The 25,777-nt window shown below is 55.2% G+C and overlaps 1 protein-coding gene across 4 annotated transcripts in view; it reads left to right on the forward strand.

Annotated features, from left to right (window-relative positions):
- The first annotated feature begins 2,597 nt into the window (after positions 1-2,597).
- FBXL19 (F-box and leucine rich repeat protein 19) overlaps positions 2,598-25,777 on the forward strand; it is a 28,045-nt gene continuing 4,865 nt past the window's right edge. The window contains exons 1-11 of one of the 4 annotated variants that reach the window (XM_012469993.3): positions 2,598-3,606; positions 3,881-4,081; positions 5,419-5,562; positions 5,691-5,777; positions 5,892-6,110; positions 6,610-6,771; positions 7,902-8,413; positions 17,246-17,409; positions 17,499-17,660; positions 23,745-23,963; positions 24,068-25,562. In XM_012469993.3, the coding sequence (XP_012325416.1) occupies positions 3,586-3,606; positions 3,881-4,081; positions 5,419-5,562; positions 5,691-5,777; positions 5,892-6,110; positions 6,610-6,771; positions 7,902-8,413; positions 17,246-17,409; positions 17,499-17,660; positions 23,745-23,963; positions 24,068-24,246 (2,070 nt within the window). In that variant the 5' untranslated portion in view covers positions 2,598-3,585 and the 3' untranslated portion in view covers positions 24,247-25,562. Of the gene's footprint in view, positions 3,607-3,880; positions 4,082-4,133; positions 5,314-5,418; positions 5,563-5,690; positions 5,778-5,891; positions 6,111-6,609; positions 6,772-7,901; positions 8,414-17,245; positions 17,410-17,498; positions 17,661-23,744; positions 23,964-24,067; positions 25,563-25,777 lie in introns of those variants that run through there. The other 3 variants (XM_064362669.1, XM_012469992.3, XM_012469994.3) reach the window with 3 other exon arrangements.

Genomic DNA, 25,777 nt, shown 5'->3' on the forward strand with positions numbered 1-25,777 from the left:
GATACGGATTCCTAGGCTCCCAGAACTGCTGGGCAGGAAAGGACCTTGGAAAGGGATCTACCACAAAGTGCCCCATGCCAGAGTTAGGCAGTTTGGTGGCAAGAACACTGTCTTGTTTAACGCTCCCAACTGTGCTTCGAGGTGGGGTTCATTATCCCTATTGTTCCCATTTTGTAGATGAGAAAAAGCAGTTTGGTGGCTTCCTGGCGCGGAGCGGGGCGGGAATTCTCTCTGACCCCAGGTCCTTGTCCCCGGAGCCCACACGCTTTGTAAGACACTAATTCCCGGAGGTCTGGGGAGCAGGCATCGAGCGGGAGGAGCTCAGGCTTTCTAGAGGACAAGAGCGTGAATGTATCTCCGCGAGAAACATGCCCCCCTAGTCGCGAGGAGATTGATGGATTCCTGCTGCCTTAAAGAGCCCTCCCCTGAAACACGAAGTCTTGGCTGCCTTCCTTTAAGGGCCCTTCCCTGAAACACGAAGTCCTCGTCCCATGGGGAGGCGGACATTCTTTATTCCCGGATCGCCAGACGTCTTTCTCTCCCACCCGCACTGATGCCCACTGGTGACATAAATCCTCTTCCTCCACTCGCGAGTGAAAGCTTGGGACTACACTTCCCGCCAGGCTGTTCAGAAACGGGTGGCGGGGAGAGGAGGAGAGAGTCTTTCCGTTTCCGTCGGCTCGCAATTTGGCGTGTCCGCCGAGATTCACATTTCAACAGCAATGTCCTTTCTGTGGCGAGCTCGGCAGGGAACTACATTTCCTAGCAGGTACCGGCGTAGAGGGCAAAGGGCAAGGCCGCCATCTTTACCGTAGTCCTCTCCCCCATTTCCGCAGGGAAGAGGCTAGGCATCTGGACTACACATCCCGTGCCGCCGTCGCCCCAGCCTTGCAGCCGCCATCTTTGCCGGTGGCCCCGCCCCATCCCCTTCCATTGTCTCGACTGGAGATAATAGACGGGAGCCGCGAGACTGCAACTCCCGTCAGGCCGTGCGCCGCCGGCAGGGGGATTTCAAGACCACAAGCGGGCGAGGTGCCCAAGGTGGTGGAAAGCGGAGACCGGGAGAGGCTAGGTGGCCTGCCATCTTTACGGTAGTCTCCTCGTCCTCCTGGTTCCGCCATTCTTAAGGAACACTAGAAGTCTAGAAAACTACTAATCCCATCGCACCTCGTAAGATCGACTACTAGTCAGGTGTATGCCCCTCTTCCGCCATCTTGCTTGTAGTCCTCGTTCCTTTTCACCTTTCCATTGTTCCTGACGAGTAGAAATGGCAGCGGGAAGGCAGCAGATGGACTGCGACTCCCGTCAGGTACCACACACGCGGAGGGTTGTGGACAGGAGGGCGTGTGAGTGCCTGGGAAGGAGGTCGGGTCGGGGGAGAAGGCCATCTTGTTTGTAGTCATCGTTCCCGCTCCTTCTCGATGTTCTGTAACTGGGAGCCTTGGGGCAGCGGGACTCTAACTCCCGGCATCCTCAGCTCCCAGCTGGGTACGCCCTCCGCCATATTGTTTGTAGTTCCCGCTGCCCCCAGCGTCCCATTATTCCCCCCGTAGCAACAGTGGCCGCAGGACTACAACTGCCGTCGAGCCCTGTGCGCGTTCGTCCTGGAAAGTGGAGGTGGTGGAGGAAGGAGGGGGCAGGGGGCGGGGTTCTTTTGGGAGAAGGAGGGAGTGAGGAGGAGGAGGAGGGAAGGAGGAGGGAGGGGAGGGGGAAAGAGAGGAGGAAGGAGGAAGGAGCTGAGGAGGGATGAGAGAGGCGGCCAGGGCCCCGGGCCGTAGCAGCGCGGGGCCAGGGGACCAGGGGGGCTGAGACACCCCAACTGCCCCCTTCCCCTTTCCCCTCTCCCACTCTATCCTTTCCTTCCACCCTCCCGCTTGAGGAGGGGGATTTATTCAAATTTTATTTAAATCCCTATCTCCAGAGGGTCGCGCGCTGGGGGGAGGGGGAGAGGGCGGGGGTGCGCGCGGGCTGGGGGGGCGGGGCCGGAGCAGCTTCCTTCACCCTCCCCCTGCGCTCGCCCCGTAGCCGTAGGGCAGGGGGTCGCAGTCCAGAGGCGGGCCCAGGGGAGGGGGGCAGGTTACAGCGACCCCCCCCTCCCCGGGAACCGGCGGTGGGCGGGGCTTGAACCCCGGAAACGGTGGGGGGGCCCAGGCCTGGCCCTGGACCCCTGGGCAGTGGGGTCCGGGAAGGGGCCAGTTAAAGGGCCGGGGGCGCTGGGGAGAGGCGGGGCGGGGTGGGGGGAGGGGAGCTGGGACTCGGACCCGGGACTGAGTGGGCCCCGGGCAGAAGCTGAGCACCCTGCGCCCAAGGAGCCCCCGTTGGCCTGGGGGGGCTGAGGGACTGAGCCCCCCAGAGCAGGACCTCCCCCTGGAAGGGCCGCGCCGCAGCCCGTGGGAGGGCCTCGCCCCCGGCGCCCCCCATCTCCACTCGCCGCCGTCCCGGCCTCCGCCGGAGGGAGGGGCCGAGCGCCCTCGGGGGGCCGTGGACCCCGGCGTTCTGAGCGTTCCGCGCCCCGCGCCGCCCGGCCCCCCCGCCGCCGATGGCCGCCGACCCGCCGGGAGCTGCCGAGAAGGGAGAGATGGCTCCCGGGACACGTGTGAGGTGGGTTCATGCGGCTCCTCCTCACCCCCAGACCTGGGCAGCGCCCACTCCCATTCATCCTCAGCCCGGCCTCTCTGTACCTTCCCCGCCCCCAGCCTCACCCTCTCTCTGCTCCAAACTCATCTCCAGCCCTCCTTCCTGTGACCTCTCCACCCTGGGGAACTGGCCCTCCTTCCTAGACCCTGCTTCCCCTTGAAAGCCCCCACCCCCGCCTGCAGTCGCCGCTCTATGGGCCCCTCCCCTGGAGCGCTGGAGGGCCCCTTACCCCCATGGATGGGTCTGGAATTCCCTGGAAAGGGGGAATCTGGGGTAAGACTCTGACTGGGAAGAGACCCTCCAGGCTTCCTATTCCACAAGGGATCTTGGAGGATCTGGTTTTCATGGGAGGGGGAACCCAAGGGATTCTAAATGATTAGGGATGAAAGCAGCCCGGGAAGCTGGGGAGCCTAGGACTGAGCCCATCCTGAGTTCTGGGGAGATGTCAGGCTGGATTCTAGAATCCCAAGGAATCTGGGAGATTGCCCAGGTGGACCTGAGGGATCCAAGAGGAGGAGGAGGATGTCCTGGAGGAGGAGCCCTGTAGGGAACAAGAGGGGCTGAGATCTTGGGCTGAGAAAGGTCTCATCTGAAGACGCATCTCCGGAGCTGTCAGAGCCCCGGGGAGTTAGGGGGAAGAGGAGATCGTTAGGGACTGGGGGGCAAGGATCTCTCTGGATCTGGTGAGGATAACTGGATTGAGGGCAAGAGAAATTGGATGACTGCTATGGATGAAAAGGCGGTGGGGGGTGGGGGGGAGAAAAGTATGGAGCTTCCGTCTAGGAGTCTGTGTGCATCTGGGAGGTGAATCTGGGCAGTTTACCCCATTGGGGTTGGGGAGAGCCTGGGGCATTTTACACTTGGATAACAGGGGAAGAGTTGGGACTTCTCCAAGCTAACACCACGGACAAGAAGCGCCTGGCCTTTCCAAGGAGCTCCAGTGTGGGGATGGCAGAGGAGAGAGCCTTGGTATCCCTTCCTGCTCCTGGGGCTGGGGAAGGGACCCTGAGGAAGCGGTAGAGGAGCGAGGCCAGGAAGCAGTTCTTGGGCTCCCCTTGAGCTGCTGCAGGGAGACAGGTCTTAAGTAGAGAATTGGCCCCCAGATACAAAGAAGGGGGTGACCTCTTTGTCCCCCTGGGGGAGAGGGCAGGCCCTAGTTGCCTATGAGTGGAGGGAGCTGCCAGGAGTCTCCCAGGCCAGGGCCCCAGTGGGCCCATCTGACCCTGCCACCATCCACCCACAGCCCTCGGCGTTGCTGACGCCCCCAATGTCGTCGAGCAGCCGGGGGCCGGGGGCCGGAGCGCGCCGACGCCGAACCCGCTGCCGCCGCTGCCGGGCCTGTGTGCGAACTGAGTGCGGGGATTGCCACTTCTGCCGAGACATGAAGAAGTTCGGGGGGCCCGGGCGCATGAAGCAGTCGTGCCTGCTCCGCCAGTGCACTGCCGTGAGTTCTGCCCCCACCTCTGGGCTCTGCCCACCCTTCCCAATGTGCCCCAGCCTGTGCTGTGGAGTGGCTGCCTGTTCATTTGTTCATGTCCTCCCTTCATTCACTGGTTTGTGTCAATGTCCATTTTTGTCCTCAGCTCCAAGCTGGGGACAGTGTCCAGGTGCGAAGAAGGATCTGATCCAGTCCCCACTTTTCAGGCTTTTCCCAGCTCTCAGAGTCACACCCCCACAGAATGCCCAGCCCCTCCTCTACTGCTCCCCAAAGGTCTCTGTGCAAGAGGGGACCCATCCCCAGAGCTGGCCACGTTCGAACAGGTCTTGCCCTTCTCTTGCCTCTTCCTCACCCAGGGTGGTCTTGGATTTGAGGCCACACTCACCCTTTATGTGACCTTGAGTAAATCACGTTGAATGAGCTTCAGGTTCCTTCTCTCTAAAATGTTTCCTTTGCTGAGTTGTAAAGAGTAAACAATGTCATGGATGTGAGTGTGTCTACCACAAGGCCCAGCACACAGTAGGGACCAGGGAAGCATGGGTTTCCGCCCTGCCTTCCTCATCCTTTGAGCGTCCCTGGGCTCCAGCACAGCCCCTCCCCAGCAGCCACAAGGAGCCAGCTGCATCCTGCATCCCCCTCCCCACTTCACCACCTCCCTCTCTTCCTCCTGCTGCTCTTTCCTGGTTGGTCTCTTCACCCCTTAGCCCCTCACTTATTTTCCTTTATCCCCCAACTCCTTGCCTCACTTTTCCTTCCTTGATCCTGCCTCATCCCTGAGATGACTCAGTCTTACCGCTGTCCTCCCCAAAGTCGCACTGTCTCAGGCTGCCCCCGCTTCCCCAGGACTGGTGGCTTCCCTAGTGTTCCCAGGGGGTCTTGCCAAAACTGGGTTCATTGTGGGATTCAGAGCAATTCTTGGGCTGCCCATGGAGCAACCTCAGTATCACCCCAAGCTGTTGCATGTCTTCTCCATCCTCTTGAGTGTTACTGTCCCCCTCCCCAAAGCCAGCTGCAGTTTCAGGGTCACACTGGCCCTGGGTCCAGCTGTAATAGTCACAGGTGATAACAGCTACATATCAGTGCCTGTCATGTATTATCTCGCTCTCCCGAGTCCTGCGAGGGAGAGATTCTTGGCCCCATTCTGTAGATGCAGAAATAGAGATTTAAGGAGGTTAAATCGGTTGCTTGAGGTCACACTCCCAAAAGGAGCGGACTCAGGATCAGACCCAGCTTGGCCTGTGAGTGCTGCACCTCATCCAGTAGCTGGCCAGGGTCCCTTGAAGGAAGGATCTTTCCCCTGTTGCTAGCTTTCAGGGTCCCTGATGTCCCCTCTCCCCCAACAGCCTGTGCTCCCACACACAGCTGTGTGCCTCTTGTGTGGGGAGGCTGGGAAGGAGGACACGGTGGAGGGAGAGGAAGAGAAATTTGGTTTGAGCCTCATGGAGTGTACAATCTGCAACGAGATCGTCCACCCCGGCTGCCTGAAGGTGATGGATGGCCCTGGGACTCCGGTGTCTGGGGTGGGGCAGATTGTCAGGGAGCAGGGAAGGGGGGCACCTTGGCTCTGGGCTTCCTGGCGTCCCCCCCTCCACACTCACTGCCCTCTTGCCTACAGATGGGAAAGGCTGAGGGTGTCATCAATGCAGAGATCCCCAACTGCTGGGAGTGCCCTCGCTGCACCCAGGAAGGCCGCACCAGCAAGGTAGGGGCTGGGCTGGGCTGGGCTTGGGCTGAGCTCCAGGCAGGCGAGGTGGAGGGGACGGGTAGTGGTATCAGGGAGCTGTGCAGGTCCTCATCCCCAGCTTCCGTCCCTCAGGATTCAGGTGAGGGGCCAGGCCGCCGCAGGGCCGACAACGGCGAGGAAGGCGCCAGCCTGGGGAGCGGATGGAAGCTGACGGAGGAGCCGCCACTTCCACCGCCCCCGCCCAGGCGCAAGGGCCCCCTGCCTGCCGGGCCCCCAGCAGAGGACGTGCCTGGGCCCCCCAAACGAAAGGAAAGGGAGGCAGGGAATGAGCCCCCCACCCCAAGGAAAAAGGTGAGCCACAGAGCACGCTCTCTAGGCCTGGCCTGAGGGATTTTGGGAGCTGTAGTCCTGGCCGGTTCTGGGGCGGGGGAGTGCGTGGGCCTAGGAGCGCGCTCCGTGGGTTCCCCAAGGGCTGTTGGGAAATGTAGTTCAGGAATTGGGTGGGGGAGGATAGAGCATGCTCAGTGTGGAGGAGCGGGACAGGTGAGGGGAGATGACATCGCAGGAAGCTTTGGGAGCCCTGGGTGGGTTAGGTAGGCAGGAGAGAGCATGCTCAGATCATCGCTGCATGGGAGGAGGGAGGGGCTAGAGAGGGCCTGAGGGGAGGAAAGAGATGGAGCATGCTCAGTGGGCCAGGACGCTGGGTGCAAGGTGAGCATGCTCAGTTATCCCTGGGATGGGGGCTTCTGGGATTTGTAGTCTAAGAGGAGAGCATGGACCTTAGATTTCTGGGCCCTGAGGGCCTAATGGGGTCTCTCCCTTCCCCCATATTTCCCCCTCACCCTGGTAGGTGAAAGGAGGCCGAGAGAGGCACCTGAAGAAGGTGGGTGGAGACGCCTGCCTCCTCCGAGGATCGGACCCAGGCGGCCCGGGCCTGCTGCCCCCCAGGGTTCTGAATCCAAGCCAGGCTTTCTCGTCCTGCCACCCTGGGCTCCCTCCCGAGAACTGGGAGGTGTGCCGGGGACCTCCTCCCTCCCCTTTCCACCTTCCTTTGCCCCACCCGCCACCCTGCAGCCTGAGACCTGTCCCTTCCTGCTCACCTTGTTCTGCCCCAGCCCCACTTGGCCACGGTGGGCGTCCGGACCCCTGGGATGAGTTGGTGGGAGGGTGGGTTGGATCCAGGCCACAGGAGCCCCTAACTTCCCAAAAACCCTTAGGGCCCATCTGACCTACTTGCCTCATCTTTCCAAGCCTTATGGGGAGAGAACTGAGTTCAAATTTCTGTTCCACCATTTAGTCTTTGTATGGTCCTGCCACCCTGAGCCTCAGTTTCCTCATCCATGAAGTGGACATGCTGCTGTCTGCCTTGCTCTCTTATCCCACAGAGCTGTATAAGTCTAATGGGGTTCTGAAAGGCAGTGAGCTTTGTAAGCCATAAAATTTACCTAGATTCAAGGGAAATAAGGCCCAGAGAGGTTTGAAGACTTGTCCATGGTCACATAGTAAAGCCAGAATTGAGAAATTACTTGGCACAGACACTCAACACAGGAGTCTGCCCAACTGGGTCGAAATCCTGCCCCTGCTGTTTGTGAGTTTGTAACCTTGGACAAATCACTTTGTATCTTTAAGCCTTGGTTTCCTCATATCTGAGAAGAGTGATCCAGGCCACCACTGCGTTAGAATACTGTGAGGACGGAATGGGTTGACCGGAGTGGGGTGCTGTACGTGGGGCCACACAGTCACTGTTACCCTCAGTTGTTGGGCACACGCCTGGTCCAGCTGGGCTGCATCGTAGATGATGAAGCAGGGGCTCCCCACAGCCATTGAGAGTTGAGGGCGAGCCAGGACTCAAAGCAGGGTCTCTCACTTCTCCATTCCCTACTGCTTTTGGAACTGCCTAAGTCACGCAAACCCATAAGGGCTGGAAATTATTTGAATTAGCACCCTTCTGTTACAGATAAGGAAACTGAGGCCCAGGGCCTGGCTGTGACTTTAGCAAGGTCTCCCACAGTCCGGAACAGAGCCAGGGCTGGAACTCAGGACTATCCCTCAGGCCTTTCATCCCCTGGTGATTCCATGGGGCAGGGGGGTGGGAAAATGTGTCCCAAGCCCTAGAATAGCATCAACCCTCTCTCCCTGCAGAAACCAAAGCCGCCTTTGGCCTCTGCAGAGGGCCCAGCGGTGCCATCCCCATCCCCGCAGAGGGAGAAACTAGAGCGTTTCAAGCGCATGTGCCAGCTGCTGGAACGGGTGCCTGACACGTCCTCTTCCTCCTCGGACTCAGACTCCGACTCTGACTCTTCGGGCACATCGTTGAGTGAGGACGAAGCCCCTGGCGAGGCCCGAAATGGGCGACGGCCAGCCCGGGGCAGCTCTGGCGAGAAGGAGAACCGTGGGGGGCGGCGGGCTGTGCGTCCTGGCAGCGGGGGGCCCCTGCTCAGCTGGCCCCTGGGCCCTGCGCCACCACCCCGGCCTCCACAGCTGGAACGGCACGTGGTGCGGCCCCCACCTCGAAGCCCTGAGCCTGACACACTCCCCTTGGCTGCTGGATCCGACCACCCCCTGCCCCGGGCTGCCTGGCTTCGCGTCTTCCAGCACCTCGGGCCCCGGGAGCTGTGCGTCTGCATGCGAGTCTGCCGGACTTGGAGCCGCTGGTGAGTGTTCTGGACAGACCCCAGTTCCGTGGGCAGCAGGCTTCCTGCTTGCTGGGTGACCTGCGGTAGGTCTCTGGCCCTCTCTGGGCCTGGCTTTTGTATTGGGGATAACTCTCCAGTGTGCACAGATTACAGGCCTCCTCTCATGTTTACTGTGCACAGGCTGCTCTGCACTTACAGGCTCATTTAATCCTCCAGACAACTTTGAGGTAGAGACTGTGGTCCCCTTTTTCAAATGAAGTTGAGACCTGAGGTCATGTGGAAAGGAAGTGGTGGTAGAACCAGGCATTTGAACCTAGGCCCTCTGGCTCCGGTGCCTTTCCTCCTGATAATGGTGATTATTTACTGAGTGTCTAGTGTGTGCCAGCCACAGCACTGAGTGCCGTAATGCATTGTCGCTTCTCATACTGCCGCTGTCTGAAGACAGCCTCATGATGTGATTGGTTCCATTCACACAGAGTGCCATGTGTCGGGCCAACCCTGCTGTCAAAAGCCAGGTGTGAACCTCCTAACTCTGCTCCTGGTGTCCTTCTGCCCTGGAGCCACCACTGATGCTCTCTGCCCATCCCCCAGCCCCCTAGCCTCGTTCAGAAATGTTGGTCATCCTCCCTAGCCTCTTGTCTTTCTCTCTGATCTCGCCCCCAAGAAAATTCCTTCTTCTCTCTATCAAACTCCCACAGTCCTCTGTTCCCCTCATGGAGTGCGCAGAGGCCTTCAGAGTGTTGACAAGCCTTCATTCATTTACTTACTTCATATTCCCGTCAGTTGCTGGGGTGGGAGCAGATAACTGTGTCTGTTTTATCTTCATGTCCCTAGCATAGAACAAAGGGCAGTGTAAGTGCCCAAGAAATGTTGCAGTAAACGGGGGATATCAGGCTCTTTCCCAGGGACTCGCTGTGGCGGGGACCAGGTGTCCTGTTGAGCACTGCACCAAGGTTAGCTGATTTGACCCTCATAATGGCAGCCCTGTGAGGAAAAGGGGTCACCTGAAGTTACAGTACAAGTTCATGGCTGATCTCAAGCTCCAGTCTTCTTTTGGTACAAGGCCTGGGCCACTGATGCCTTCTGGTCCCTGCAGAGATTGTGCAGCCAAAAGTACGAGAATGTAGACTCTGGAGGCAAATCGCCTGCAATAGAATCTTTTTTTTTAGATGGAGTCTCACTCTGTGGCCCAGGCTGGGGTGCAGTGGCTCGATCTTGGCTCACTGCAACCTCTGCCTCTTAGGTTCAAGCAAGTCCCCTGCCTCAGCCTCCTGAGTAACTGATCAGAACACCTGGCTTTTTTTTCTTTTGTATTTTTAGTAGAGACAGGGTATCACCATGTTGGCTAGGCTGGTCTTGAACTCCTGACCTCAAGTGATCTGCCCACCTCAGCCTTCCAAAGTACTGAGATTACAGGCATGAGCTACCGACATAGTTACAGCCGATGAGCTGTAAACCATGAGGCCAGTCACTTAACGTCCTGTGCCTCAGTTTCTTCAGCTGTAATACCAGAGAATCAATGTTCTTGCATAGTGTTTTCTTAAGCTAATATACACAAAGAACTCAAAGAACTAAGCACAATACCTGGGAAATAGGAACTACTCTGAGAGAGAACCTTCACTGTAGCCAGTATTTACTTAGTTGCAAATAGTTACTGAAAGCACAGCCTGTTAGGCCTCAGAAAACAGATCTGTGCCCTTGAAGAGCCCAGAGTTAAGCTGCAACATAGAAGCAGATAGTTACAGAAGTTGCAGGGGATGACACCGCCTCGTGTATTAATCAAAGAAATGTTTCCTGTACTAATCAAAGAAATGTTTGCTGAGGCCCCTTCAAGGCCAGCTCTGTGCTTGGAGCGTGGGAGCCAAAACTGAAAGGGACCTGATTTCTGCTTCAAGGGGAGATGCATGGCCTGAAGCAGACAAAGTGAGAGGTGGTGGCTCCCAGTGTGGGCCCTGGGAGTGTCTGCATCCTTGGGTTTCACTGACTGCGTGGCGGTGTATGGAGAGCGATACCTCTCGAGACCCTAGTTTTCTCATCTGAGTGAATCGATTCCTGCAAAGCCCACAGCACAGTGCCTGGAGGGTACTGGACGCTCAGATGACACCTCTCAGTGAAAAGGACGAGAGTGGGGCAGAGCAGGGGCCTGTAGAACTTTTTTTTTTTGACGAAGTCTCGCTCTGTTGCCCAGGCTGGAGTGCAGTGGCACGATCCTGGCTCACTGCAATCCGTGCCTCCCAGGTTCAAGCTCACTGCAATCGTGCCTCCCAGATTCTCCTGTCTCAGCCTCCCAAGTAGCTGGGACTACAGGCGCCCGCCACCATGCCCAGCTAATTTTTGTATTTTTAGTAGAGATGGGGTTTCATCTGGTATCGAACTCCTGACCGCAGTTTATCCACCTGCCTTGGCCTCCCAAAGTGCTCAGATTACAGGTGTGAGCCACCTTGCCAGGACTTTTTTTTTTTTTTGAGACAGAGTCTCTCTCTCTCTCTCTCTCTCTCTGTTGCCCAGGTTGGAGTGCAGTGGTGTAATGATAGCTCATTGCAACCTCAACCTCCTGGACTCAAGCAATCCTCCTGCCTCAGCCTCCCGAGTAGCTGGGATTGCAGGCACATGCCACTGTGCCTGGCCAATTTTTAAAACTTTTTTGCAGAAATGGGTCTCGCTGTTACCCAGGCTGATCTTGAACTTCTGGCCTCAAATGATCCTTCCACCTTGGCCTCCTAAAGTGTTGGGATTACAAGTGTGAGCCCCTGTGCCCAGCCAAGAACTTTTTAAGAAGTGGAATGGCTCGGGCCAGGTGTGATGGCTTACCCTCGTAATCCCAGCACTTTGGGAGGCCAAGGCGGGTGGATCACTTGAGGTCAGGAGTTTGACACCAGCCTGGCCGACATGGTAAGACCCCGTCTCTACTAGAAATACAAAAAAATTAGTCGGGCATGGTGGCACGTGTTTATAGTTCTAGCTACTTAGGAGGCTGAGAAGGGGAATTGCTTGAACCCGGGAAGAGGAGGCTGCAGTGAACCGAGATTGCATCACTGCACTCCAGCCTGGGCAACAAGAGCAAAACTACGTCTCAAAAAAAAAGTGGAATGGCTTAGACTTGGTGACTAACTGGCAGTGGAACAGCAGGGTAACTCTCAGGTGAGTTTCTGACCCAGGAGCCTGGATGGGCAACAGCATCATTCCCCAGGCTCAGGAGGAGCAGGTTCTGGGAAGGTAAAGAGCTCAGATGACTGACGTGTGTGGTGTGCTCAGTACGTGCTGGTCTGATGCTCAAGAGAAAGATACAGGATCAGGAGTTTTCAGCCTGTAGGTAGCAGCTTTGACTAAGAAGGCAAAAGATCAAACATCAGTACTTGTGAGTTAGAGCAAGAGTCTAGCCAGAGGTGTGCCCCCACCCAGGAGAGAGTGAGGCAGGAGGGAATGTGGTAAGCAGAGGATGCTGGCGAGAGGCTGCGGGAGATCAAGGACCAGGAAGTGGTGGTTGGATTTTGCTACCAGGAGGCCTCGGGGTCCTTGACTGTGCTCTGGGGGTGGGGGGTCCAAAGCCAAATTGAATGGAGTCAAGGAAATGGTCTCCCAGGCAGGGACTTGATTTGTTTGTTCCTGCTGTGTCCCTGGTGTCTAGGACGGCACCTGGTGAACTGTGGGCAGTGAGATCATCTTCGCTGAGTTAAGTGGAGAGGGGAGCAGGATGCAGTGTGGAAGGATGTACAGACGGGGTCACTAGAGAGGCGTGTGTAGCGGAGAGCAAGAGGCTGCGGGCTTTTCTGTCTGTAGCTTCCATCTTCTCTTAGAACTAGGGAGTGAAGCGAAGAGTGAAGAGTGGAGAGGGGGCGGCAGGGAAGGCATGGAGAAGTTGTTGAGTTGCAGGGAAGAGGTTTGGGGCTTTTGAGGATATGGACAGAGAGAGGGCAGCAAGAAAGGGACTGGAACACAGGGTCATCATGGTCAGATAGGGCCTGGAGGTGGACAGATTGGAGGATGGTGGTGGCTTCAGGGGGCCACAGGTGGGTTCTTTCTAAGCTGGAGAATGACACCGAGGCAAGAGGCAGGGAAAGCTCTAAGAGCCAAGGCATGCCATCGTCCGAGAGAGGTGGGGCTTGACACCAAAGTCCCCTAACCCATTCACGACTCCTGAACTCCAGCCACCCCGCAATGAGTCCTCTCCCACTAAGGCCACCTGCAAACCCCGGATTCCAATCCTCAACCTCCCTCTTGCAGACGCCCCTCCCCGCCGTCGCAGTCCTGTCGGACATTTGGACATGAACCGGGACCAGTGACTGTGCCAAGCACTTCCCTAAACTCTGTCCTTTCCTTGTCATAGCAACCTCTGAAGGAAGTACTGTCCTTCACCCCACTGTCCTGTTTGGGAAGTTGAAGCCCACACAGGGCGAGTGACTTGCCTGAGGCCCCCTAAAGCCTGGAGGTGGCAGAGCTGGGATTTAGATCCCCATAGCTCACATCCTCAGCCATGACAGTCCGTGGACTGGTATTCCAGCCCTCCTTGACATGACATCCCACCCCGTGGTTCCTCAGCAGCCCCGCCCGTGCCTCTTCTCTCCTGCGAATTCAGGCTCTCCACCCAGGCTAGCTTGATGGAACTCTGCTTCTGCTACCTACCACTTGGTAGTTGTGGGACTTTGAATACATCTCTCAGCCTCTCTGGGCCTCATTTTCTTTTCTTTTCTTTTTTTTTGAGACTGAGTGTCACTCTGTCACCCAGGCTGGAGTGCAATGGTGTAGTCTTGGCATACTGCAACCTCTGCCTCCCAGGTTCAAGTAATTCTTCAGCCTCAGCTTCAGCCTCCCGAGTAGCTGGGACTGGAGGCGCATGCCACCATACCCGGCTAATTATTGTATTTTGAGTGGAGACGGGGTTACACTATGTTGGCCAGTCAGGTCTCAAACTCCTGACCTCGTGATCCGCCTGCCTCAGCCTCCCAAAGTGCTGGGATTACAAGCGTGAGCCACCGCACCTAAGCTGCTTCATTTTCTTTAACTGTAAAAAGGAGATGATGATAGAAATATTGACCTCCTGGGCTGCCAGAGGTTCAGTGCTTGGAACAATGCCTGGCACACAGTGAACCCTGGATAATAGCTGGTTAGTAGTGCTGAGATCACCATAATCAGCGTGACTCTGGTTATGATGATGAGTTCCCATGGCCTGGGGTTCCCAAAGCTCTGTTTTGTCTCTCCTGGGCCTGGACGCGGGTTCTTCCCCATCTGGAACACACACCCTCCTCCCCTTCCTCTTGTTGGAATAACTGCTGCTTTCCTCGGAGTCTTAGGTCAGGCACTGTCTCCCCTGGAGGCCCCCCCAGCCAGTCCTTGAGGTGACTCTTAACCATGCCCCTTGTCTCCTCACTTACTGCGGACTGTCCATGTGTCCCTGACTGTATAGCAGAAACCTGTCATCTTTGCCTTCTCTGTGCCTAGTGGTAGCCGGACGTTTCAGATCAGTAGTGTCCTCAGTGACTGTTGGTTGCCCCTCTGAGGTTTAACCCCAGTCTGGGTTGAACAAGAGCAGGGGGACTGATGAGCTCTAGCCAAGAAAGGGTGTGGGAGACTTCCTGGAAGAGGAGGCACCAGAACTGAGCCGCAAAGGATCTGGGTTGGCATTTCTGACAGAGGCACGGCGTGTGCCACAATGTGTCGGCATCAGACAGCACTGTGTCTGTAGGTGGGCAGGGGTGTGGCCTGGCTCTTGTGAAGTATGACACGGAAACACAGTTGGAGCCTGTGGGTGCCCCCAGGGAAAGGGGCTCCCTTCCAGCTGTGTGAACTGTGGAAGGGAAGTGGCTTCAAGGAAGTGGTGACAGTTAAGCTGGGAGGTAGTTGTGGCTGGGTCACAGTGGGCAGAGAGAGGTTTGGATGGAGCAGATGTCACCAATTTTCTTGCTTAATGAAAGAGAGCACAGAGGCTGGACATAGGGGTAGAAGCTGGGTTGGGTGTTAGCTGTTTTTTTTTTCCTTTTTCTGTTTTGAATTGGAGAGATTTGCAGATGTTTATTAGTTGAGAGGAAGAAATCAGGAGAGAGAGAGGCTAGAATGCCAGAAAAGCAGGGTGAGGGTAGGAGGGAACAGGAGGGCGGGTGGCAGAGGGGTGAAGGTGTTCGGACTGAAGCCTTGATGTCTGTCCCCTCAGCCTTCTCTAAAACGTCACACCAAGGCTGGGCTTAGTGGCTCATGCCTGTAATCCCAGCACTTTGGGAGGCTGAGGCAGGAGAAATCCTTGAGCCCGGGAGCTCAAGACCAGCTTGGGCAACATAGTGAGTCCCCCATCTCTATTAAAAAAAAAAAAGAAAAGGGCCGGGCGCGGTGGCTCAAGCCTGTAATCCCAGCACTTTGGGAGGCCGAGGTGGGTGGATCATGAGGTCAAGAGATCAAGACCATCCTGGTCAACATGGTGAAACCCCGTCTCTACTAAAAATACAAAAAATTAGCTGGGCAAGGTGGCGCATGCCTGTAATCCCAGCTACTCAGGAGGCTGAGGCAGGAGAATTGCCTGAACCCAGGAGGCAGAGGTTGCGGTGATCCGAGATCGCGCCATTGCACTCCAGCCTGGGTAACAAGAGCGAAACTCCGTCTCAAAAAAGAAAAAAAAAAAAAGAGCTAAGCATACCTGTGGTCTCAGCTACATGGGAGGCTGAGGCAGGAGAATGACTTGAGCCCAGGAGTGTGAGGCTGCAGAGAGCTATGATTGCACCACTGCCCTCTAGCCTGGGCGACAGAGTGAGACCCTGTCTCAAAAAAATAACAAAATGACTCACTGGGCCTCTGGAGTAGGGCTGGTAGTTTTCAGTGACACAAAAACATGGCTTAATCCCTCTGTGAGTTTTGGAAAGGAAGTCTCTCCATTGGGTGCTTTTTCTAATGCTTCTCTGATACTTGCTTATCTCTCTGTTTAACAGAAGTAGTCTTCAGACAGTAGCCTAAAGCCACAGCAACACCTGGCAAGGATTTAATAACTCTGGTCTGTTTTATTGTGTTTATTTTTAAGATTAACATGTTTATGTGAAACAACAGTGGTTTTGAGTGCAAAGAGGAGATGATTCAAAGACAAATTCATGTTGTGCAGATAAGTGAACAGCAAATACTGGAGCTTGGGAATCACTGCACCAGCCCAGGGCTTCTGCAAAGGAAAGCCTCTCAGAGTCCTGAGGGCTGGGAGGGAGGCAAAAGCAGCTTCCCTTGGGAGGCCAAGGGAAGATCGCTTGAGTTCAGGAGTTCGAGACCAGCCTGGGCAACATAGCGAGACCTTGTTTCTACTAAAAATAAATAAAATAGCCAGGTGTGGGGACATGCGCCTGTAGTCCCAACTACTCAGGAGGCTGAGGTGGGAGGACGACTTGAGCCCAGGAGGTTGAGGTGACAGTGAGCTATGATCGCACCACTGCACCCCAGCCTGGGCGACTGAGCAGGACCCTGTCTCAAAAAAAAAAAAAAAAAAAAAGCTTCTTGGGCCTGCTCCTCTCTGCTGCTTCTGACACAGCCTATTGACTCTCAGAGGTACTTCCAGACATGCCTTTGAGAACTACAAGAAGAGAGTTCTCAAACTGAGTCCAAAGGAACTTCCGTGCACTACAAAGTGTTAATAGATTGCCTTGGGCGAGGTGGGGAAGGGTTCCTGGGGAAGTAAGTTTGAGAAGCCCTTCTCCAGTTCACGGCATGTTAGGTAGTCTGTCAAGGCCCTTGGAGTCCTGGGGTCAGTTCAGGAAACCTGTTTAATGTTCTGGCCTCATTCATCTTTGTAGCTTCAATACTTGGGACCTATAAGACTTTCATAATCAGAGTGAACAAATGAAATGCTATAGATGAGGTGGGGGAGAGTAGTCAGTGGAATCTTTAAGTCATTAGTAGCTTGATTCATTCATTCAGCAAATGAGTGGCTGGGTGCAGTAGCTCATGCCTGTTACCCCAGTGTTTTGGGAGGCCAAGACAGGAGGATCCCTTGAGGCCAGGAGTTCAAGACCAGCCTGGATGACATAGTGAGACCCTGTCTCTACAAAAAAAAATTGCTTAAAAATTAGCCAGGCATGGTGACATGTGCCTGTGGTCCTAGCTACTCAGGAGGCTGAGGTGGGAGGATTGCTTGACCCCAGGAGGTTGAGGCTGCAGTGAGCTGTGATCATGTCCAGCCTGGGTGACAGAGTGAGACCCTGTCTCAAAAAAAAAATTTTTTTTTTTGCTGGGCGTGGTGGCTCACGCCTGTAATCCAAACACTTTGGAGGCCAAGGCAGGCGGATCACCTGAGGTCGGGAGTTCAAGACCAGCCCGACCAACATGGTGAAACCCTGTCTTAAAAAAAAAAATTTCAAAATGTGGAAAAGACAAATCTGCCCTTGTGGAATTTACATTCTAGTTGGAGGAACACGGTAATGTAAAAGGGAAGATATTGGATATTGCAGGCAGCTGGCTGTCAAGATGGGGCAGGTGTGCATCAGAGGGTAACGCTAGTCCCCTTGGCATGACATCAGGCAGCATGCGTGGCATTTGTGTATGTGTTGGGCAGCACGCTTTCTATGCTGGGAGGCCCACAAGCTGGAATGAGCCCGTGTGACCTGACAGCTGCCTTGTGGGCAGGCAGAGTGGGGACCACTGTCTTCAATCATAAACAAGGCTTCTGAGGCTCAGGGAGAGGAAGGGATTTGCCCAGGGCCTCACTTCCAGCAAGTGATGGAGTTGGGTCCCAATCCCAGTGCTCTTGGCCAAGGCCAGGTGCTTCTTACCACCTTGTCTGTGTGGCCAGGAGAAAGCTGGGGTGCACCCGTGAGCTGCGGAGCCTGGGAAGCGTGGGCTGCTGAGAGCTGAGGGCTGAGGTCTCTGTCTCCCCACTGTGGCCGGCAGGTGCTATGACAAGCGTCTGTGGCCTCGAATGGACCTGAGCCGGCGGAAGTCACTGACCCCGCCCATGCTCAGCGGTGTGGTTCGCCGCCAGCCCCGTGCCCTGGACCTCAGCTGGACAGGTGTCTCCAAGAAGCAGCTCATGTGGCTTCTGAACCGACTACAAGGTAGGTGGATGGTGCGGAGGACAGGGTGGGGACAGGCCTCAAATGGAGTCCTTACAACACCTGTCCCCGACCGCCCCCTCTCCCTGCAGGCCTGCAGGAGCTGGTGCTCTCTGGCTGCTCCTGGCTCTCCGTCTCTGCCCTGGGCTCAGCCCCACTGCCAGCCTTGCGGCTCCTGGATCTCCGCTGGATCGAGGATGTTAAAGACTCCCAGCTCCGGGAGCTGCTGCTGCCTCCACCAGACACCAAACCAGGTACAGTTTCTGTTTGCTTTTCTGGAGAATGGGCTGGGCAAGGACAGGTTAGGAAGCCTCTCAGGTTTCTTCTGACTCATGCTGGATGGTAAAGTATTTGAAGAAAGGAAAGAACGCATGAGTTTGAATAGGAGGGCCCTGGTTGGGCATTATTCATTCATTCACCCACCTGCTGTGTGCTTTGAACTGAGCCGCCTTGAAAGGGACAGGGTTTTCCCAGGGAGCCTGAGACCCAGCAGTTTGGTGGGGCAGGAGGCCCATATTGGTAGACAGGGATGCTGGGAGCAGAGGCCATCTCTCTTCATCTACTTAAATCTCATCATCCTTCAGACCTGGGTATAAATGCCACTTCCTCCAAGAAGGTCTCTCTGATCCAACCCCACATTGCACTCAGAGTACCTCTCATTTTTGAGAGCAGCCCGCCTGCATACTGCTGAGCAATTGTGGAGCACCTTGGTGCACATCTGTGCCCTCCTTTCAGGGTCTCCCTGAGGGCAGGCGTTGGCTGCTCCCTAAGCACCTTCTCAGTGGCTGCTCAGCTGATAGCTGTGGAATGAATAACTTGAATGAGCAGGCAATCAGGATAGGAGAGGTCTAATTTGAGGAAAGATTTCCAAAGGGAGATTTGGAGTGCAGTGGCATGATCTCGGCTCACGGCAACTTATGCCTCCTGGGTTCAAGTGATCCTCCCACCTCAGCCTCCTGAGTATCGAGGACTACAGGCGTGTGCCACCATGCCTGGGTAATTTTTTCGTAATTATTGTAGAACCAGAGTTTCATCAAGTTGTCCAGGTTGATCTAGAACTCTTGGTCTCAAGTGATCTGCTCACCTCTGCCTTCCAAAGTGCTGGGATTATAGGCATGAGTCACTGCACCCAGCCAAAAGAATCTTTTATTTTTGGAGTTTGTTCACCACTCTCTTTCTTAGTTCCCTTCCTTCCACCTTGCCCCCTCCACAGCAGCCCTGGAAGGGGAGTAGAGAAGAGAGAAGCAACAGGATTCTTCCTGTATTGTAGATGAGGCACTGGAGGCCCAGAGGATGGAGTGACTGCTGCAGATCACCCAGTCAGGCCAGAGCACTCAGCCATTGTCCACCCTTACTGGAACTGGACTGAGCTGGAGAGCTATGGGTGGTGAGTGTGGTGGGCATTGAGAATGGTGCATCCCAGGAGGTGGGAAAGTGCTGGCTGGCCCATCTCCTCCTGCCAGAATTCAGTTCAGTTCAGTTCAGCAATTTTTTTTTTTTTTTTTTTTTTTTTTTTTGAGATGGAGTCTTGCTCTGTTGCCCAAGCTGGAGTGCAGTGGCACCATCTTGGCTCACTGCAACCTCTGCCTCCTGGATCAAGCGATTCTCCTGTTTCAGGCTCCTGAGTAGCTGGAAATTGCAGGTACCCGCCACCGTGTCTGGCTAATTATTTTTAGTTTTTAGAGATGGGATTTTTGGCCAGGCTGGTCTCGAACTCCTGACCTCAAGTGATCCACCCACCTTAGCCTCCCAAAGTGCTAGGATTACAGGTGTGAGCCACCACACCTAGCTATTTTTCTAACTTTTAAGTTCAGGGGTGTATGTGCAGATTTGTTGTATGGATAAACTTGTGTCATGGAGGTTTATTGTACAGATTATTTGGTCACCCAGGTATTAAGCCTATTACCCACTGGTTATTTCTCCTGATCCCCTCCCTCCTCCCACCCTCCTCTGAAAGGCCTCAGGGTATGTCGTTACCATCTATGTGTTCATGTGTTTTCATCATTTAGCTCCCACCTCTAAGTGAGATCATGCAGTATTTGGTTTTCTGTTCCTGCATTAGTTTGCTAAAGTTATGGCCTCCAGCTCCATCCATGTCCCTCTAAAGGACATGATCTTATTCTTTTTTATGGCTGCATAGTGTTCCATGGTGTACATGTACCACATTTTCTTTATTCATTCTGGCATTGATGGCCATTTAGGTTGATTCCACGGCTTTTGCTATTGTGAATAGTGATATACATCTTCAAACTCTTAAAGGCCCGGCTTAAATGGCACCACCTCATTGAAATCCTCACTGATGCCCACTCCTCCCTGCACAAGCCAGAAGTGACTTCTCTTTCCTCTGCTTTCCTCCTTGGGCCTTTAGCTGTGGCCCATGGTTGAGGGCATCTGTAAAGCTATCCCCTCTCCAGGCCCTTGGCTCCTCAAAGACAGAAGGAGGGATTAAGATTTAGGGCTTGCAAAGTCACATGCCCATAGAGGTGGCCTGGGGGGTAACAGAAGTGATGCATTGGTGCAGGACATTAGGGAGTGGCACCTAGCCACCCAGCTGCACCCACTCATCATCTGGTGGGAAGGAGTGCCTAGTGAAGCCAGATCTTAGGATTTTTCAAGGAAAAGCTCAGTATATAAATTTATTTATAAAAATGTCTTATTTGTATCATTAGTCATTAAGGACATTTTTAGCATTCTGCAGACTCCATAAAACATGTTTGAAGGGCAGCCTCATGGTTTGTGCCATCCGATCTATTAATAGTTTATCTCAGGGCTAGGCTGGTGCCTGGGAGGCAGACAGCACTGTGGTAAGAGTTCAGACTCAGCATCACCAGGCCTGGGTTTCCTGGCTGTAAACAGGAATGATGATCAGAGATCTTGTCTCCCAAGGCTGTGGTTCTGAGGACCAGCAGCATCCACAAAACTGGAGAACTTGTTAAAAAAGTAAATTCTGGGCCGGGTGCAGTGGGTCACGCCTGTAATCCCAGCACTTTGGGAGGACAAGGTAGGCGGATCACTTGAGGTCAGGCATTCGAGACCAGCCTGACCAACATGGTGGAACTCTGTCTCTACTAAAAAAAATACAAAAAATTAGCAGGGCATGGTGATGCATGCTTGTAATCCCAGCTATTCGGGAGGCTGAGGCAGGAGAATCGCTTGAACCCAGGAGGTGGAAGTTGCAGTGAGCCGAGATTGCACCACTGCACTCCAGCCTGGGTGACAGAGCAAGACTCCATCTCAAAAAAAAAAAAGTAAACTCTGGTCAGGTGCAGTGGCTCAGGTCTGTAACCCTGCACTTTGGGAGGGCGAGGCAGGAGAATCAAGGCTGCAGTGAGCTACAGGGATGTCAAGGCTATAGTGAGCTATGATTGCACCACTGCACTCCAGCCTGGGTGACAGAGCAAGACCCTGTCTCAAAAACAAACAAACCTGTAGACCTGCCTAAACTCTGGGGATGGGCCCAGCAGTCCCTTTTAACCAGCCCTTCCAGGGACTTTGAAGCCTCTCTAGTTTGACAGCCATTGGCATAAAAGAAATGTAGACCATATTCTTTGGATGCCAAGATGAGGGGTGTGAGCACTTTGATCCTGCAGATAGGGGAGCAGGGAGCCTCTGAGCTCAGACCTGAAAACCAGGGATGGGGGACATGGGAACATTCAGGTCAGCCTCTGAGCTCAGACCTGAAAACCAGGGACGGAGTCTCTTGGGCAGGGCCGCTTGTGGAATGTGGCCCCGGTGTTTAGGGGTGAGGGAGAGGAGTTACCAGCTGAGGCCTTAGAGGAACTGGGATGTTCTACCAAGAAGGCTGGACCTCTTTGAGGTACCCTGAGAGAGTTTTTAGCAGAGGAGGGATGCTGTCTCATTTGTATTTGAGATCGCCTTTCTGGATGCCAGGAAGAAGAGCAGAGAAGTGGGGCGGTGAGGAGGCTGGACCAGGAGTTCAGGCATGAGTGGTGTTGACCCCGAGTGGTAACCAGGGAGAAAAGAGAGACTTCTGGTGGGGACTTATTGACCATGGAGGGGAGGGAAGTGGGAGAGGGACCTGGATGGTAAACCCTTCAGGGATGTCATGTGTCTGATGAATGAATGAACAAAAATAAAACTGAATACCTACTGTGTCTCAGTTGCTGGGACTGCAGCAATGAACACAGACAAAAATTCCTGCCGGGCCGGGCGCGATGGCTCACGCCTGTAATCCCAGCACTTTGGGAAGCCGAGGCGGGTGGATCACGAGGTAAAGAGATCGAGACCATCCTGGTCAACATGGTGAAACCCCATCTCTACTAAAAATACAAAAAATTAGCTGGGCATGGTGGCGCGTGCCTGTAATCCCAGCTACTCAGGAGGCTGAGGCAGGAGAATTGCCTGAACCCAGGAGGTGGAGGTTGCGGTGAGCCGAGATCGCGCCATTGAACTCCAGCCTGGGTAACAAGAGCGAAACTCCGTCTCTAAAAAAAAAAAAAAAAAAAAAAAATTCCTGCCTTTGTAGTACTGACAGTTTTGTGGCTGGAGAGAAAGATTAATAAGAAAAACATATATATGGCTGGATGCATTGGCTCACGCCTGTAATCCCAGCACTTTGGGAGGCCGAGGTGGGTGGATCACGAGGTTAGGAGTTCGAGACCAGCCTGGCCAACATGGTGAAACCCTGTCTCTACTAAAAATACAAAAATTAGCCAGGCATAGTGGCGTGCACCTGTAATCCTAGCTACTCGGGAGGCTGAGGCAGGAGAATTGCTTGAACCCAGGAGGCGGAGATTGCAGTGAGCCGAGATTGCACCATGGCATTCCAGCCTGGGTGACAGAGCAAGACTCTGTCTGGGGCGGGGGGTGGGGGGAAGAAAAATAAGGAAAACGTATATATGTCAGACAAATGCATATAATATGTCAGATGGTGAGAAAAGAGGAAAAGATGCAAGGAAGTGGTAGGAGTGTGGTGAATTACATTAGTTTTTACATTGCTATAAAGAAATACCTGAGGCTGGGTAATTTATAAAGAAAAGAGGTTGAATTGGCTCAGAGTTCTGCAGCCTGTAGAGGAAGTGTGGTACCTGCATCTGCTCAGCTTCTGGGGAGGCCTCAGGGAGCTTTTACTCTTGATGGAAGTGAAGCAGGAGTCGGCATGTCACATGACGAGACAGCTAGCAAGAGAGGAGGGGAGGTCCCCACTCTTTTTTTTTTTTTTTTTCTTGAGATGGAGTCTCCCTGTGTTGCCAGGCTGGAGTGCAGTGGCACGATCTCAGTTCACTGCAACCTCTCCCTCCTGGGTTCAAGTGATTTTCCTGCATTAGCCTCCTGAGTAGCTGGGATTATTACAGGCATGTGCCTCACCACACCCAGTTAATTTTGTATTTTTAGTAGCAACGGGGTTTCACCATGTTGGCCAGGCTGGTCTTGAACTCCTGCCCTCCTGATCCACCTGCCTTGGTCTCCCAAAGTGCTGGGGTTAGAGGTGTGAGACACTGTGCCCAGCCCTCTTTTTTTTTTTGAGATGGAGTCTCACTCTGTTGCCTGGACTGGAGTGCAACGGCGCGATCTCATCTCACTGCAACCTCCGCCTCTGGGATTCAAGAGATTCTCCTGCCTCAGCCTCCCAAGTAGCTGGGACTACAGGTGCCAGCCACCATGCCTGGCTAATTTTTTTTTTTTCCTATATTTTTGTATTTTTAGTAGAGACAGCGTTTTACCATGTTGGCCAGGCTGGTCTCGAACTCCTGACCTTTTGATCTGCCCGCCTCAGCCTCCCAAAGTGCTGGGATTACAAGCATGAGCCACCGTGCTTGGCTAGCCTTCTTTTTTTTTTTTCTTTTTCTTTTCTTTTTTTTTTTTTTTTGGAAATGGATTCTCACTCTGTTGCCCAGCCTGGAGTGCAGTGGCACAATCTCAGCTCACTGCAACCTCCATCTCCCAGGTTCAAGGGATTCTCCTGCCTCAGCCTCCTGAGGAGCTGGGACTACAGGCACCCGCCACCACACCTGGCTAATTTTTGTATATTTAGTAGAGATGAGGTTTTGCCATGTTAGGCCTGGATAGTCTTGAACTCCTGACTTCAAGTGATCTGCCCACCTCGGCTTTCCAAAGTGCTAGGATTACAGGGGTAAGCCATGCCTGGCCAAATGTTGTAGTTTCAAATACAACAATCATGGAAGGCCTCCCTGAGGAGGTGATATGAGCAGTGGACAGATGAGGTCAGGTCATAAGGGTGTTTTGGAGAAGAGCAAGTCACAGAGTACAGCAGGTCACTCACTTATGTGGGGAGCAGGTGGAGGGGAGATGGTCTGGATACCTGGGCGCAGGGATGGGAATGGCCAGGAGTGCTCAACTTTCATCTGCCTGCCCAGGGCAAACAGAGAGCCGTGGGCGACTACAAGGGGTGGCAGAACTGCGCCTGGCAGGCCTGGAGCTGACAGATGCCTCCCTGCGGCTCCTGCTGCGCCATGCACCCCAGCTGAGCGCCCTGGACCTGAGCCACTGCGCCCACGTCGGGGACCCCAGTGTTCACCTCCTCACGGCCCCCACATCCCCACTCCGCGAGACCCTGGTGCACCTCAATCTTGCTGGTAAGCATGATCCCCCGTCTGTCCTGCTGGCCTGTGGGTCCCCACAGCCAGTGCTCACCCCTTGCTCACCTGCCTGGTCTCAGCTGCCACCACCCCTTCCCCAGGTTGCCACCGCCTAACAGACCACTGCCTCCCGCTGTTCCGCCGCTGCCCACGTCTACGCCGCCTAGATTTGCGCTCCTGCCGCCAGCTCTCACCTGAAGCTTGTGCCCGGCTGGCGGCCGCCGGGCCCCCTGGCCCTTTCCGCTGCCCTGAGGAGAAGCTGCTTCTCAAGGACAGCTAGTTGGGCGCCCCCCACCCTCCCCCGGACTTGGCCGGAGCCTGGACCTCCGTCTTCATTTCACCCCTGCTGGGAGGCCAGGTTCCCACCTCATGACCCCCGGGATCCCTGAGTGATTCCCGCCTAGGGACTCAAGCCAGCCACTCCCTTCTCCCCCCCTGCACTGATATCTCTGGGGGTTTCTCCTTCCCATGTCCTCCCCCTGCTACCTGCTTCATTGTCCATCCCCTGGGGGGAGTGGGTCAGAGGTACTGGAGGGTGCTGAGCCGAAGGGACGGTGGGAGGGGGGTTATGGTGCAAGTGTTGGGGGGGAGAATGGGGAAAGGACGAACACAGGATATGGGAGCCAGGGGCTGGGGGAGGTGGAAGGGGCGGGGGGCGGGGCAGACAGACCACCAAGGGTTCAGGGAACAAAGACCAGTTACGTGGAGTGGGGGGTGGGGGGGCCACAAAGGGAAACCGGAGGAGCAGTTGGGGATCCAGGTGTCAGAGGTAGGGGAGCCAGGGGCAAGCCGGGGCTGAGCGGGGAGGTGGGGACGAGAGCAGGTGTGGGGACAGCAGTACCCCCTTGGGGGTCACCTCTCTCCTTCCCCCCTCCCTAGGCTTCAGTTCCTTCCCCCTGACCCTGACTCCTTGAACGTCACTGAAAACGGCAGCTATTGCAAGGAGTGGGGGCCGCGGGCAGCCGCTTTTCAGCTCGTGGCCCAGGGGAGTGGCGAGGGGTGCCCCAACCCCCTGCCTGCCTCTCCGCACAATACTTGAACATTCATCTGTACTGAAGTGTTACTTGAACCGGGGGAACCTCGGACCTGGGGGAGCCGGAGTGTAAGGGGACTGGACCAGCTTGGACTGAGATCGGGCCGGTGGGCGCCCAGCTGGGACTGCGCCATCCCCAGGCTCGCTCTTGTTTTACTGTATTGAGTGGCGGCACCCGCCGGACCCGCATTATGGCGGGGGCGCCAGCCCAAGTATGGGGACGATGGGACTCCTCCAGCTTGGCTCTTCCCACTCTTTCATCGTCATGGAAACTTGTATCCCATTTGTCCAGGGAACTGCCACTCCTGGTTGCCACGGAAATAGCAGCCAACGGACACCTCCCGAAGCCAGTGCTAAGGCTGGAAATGGCCCATCTTAGTTGCCATGGGAATCTAGTAACAGACTCTCCTGGCCCTCCTCCCCCGACCCTTCCTCCAGCGCGGGGTGGGGCTTCGGGACCCGGGGGAGGAGCCGGACCAGGCCCCGCCCCTCCGCACAGGCCTCGGGGTGGGGGCCGGGGCTTACCAAGTAGGGGAGGGGGGGAATCTATCCACATACCTCAGGTAACAGGGAGGTGCGCGGGTGGGGGGAGGGCTGGGCGGACCAAAGGCCGGAGGGGAGGGGCCTGGGGATCGCGAGAGGCTTGAGGATGGGACCGCTTGGGGGAGGGAGGAGGCAGCCCGGCGAGAGGCAAGCGGGGGACCCAGCCGGGCTGGGCCCCTGGGCCCCGAATCTGTACAATACGGTTTGCTATAAAACTCAAAATCTTCCAGCCGGG

The sequence above is a fragment of the Aotus nancymaae genome, unplaced genomic scaffold (genome assembly GCF_030222135.1).
Source record: "Aotus nancymaae isolate 86718 unplaced genomic scaffold, 86718_ANA_hifiasm-v0.15.2.pri h1tg000049l, whole genome shotgun sequence".
Lineage (NCBI taxonomy): Eukaryota > Metazoa > Chordata > Mammalia > Primates > Aotidae > Aotus > Aotus nancymaae.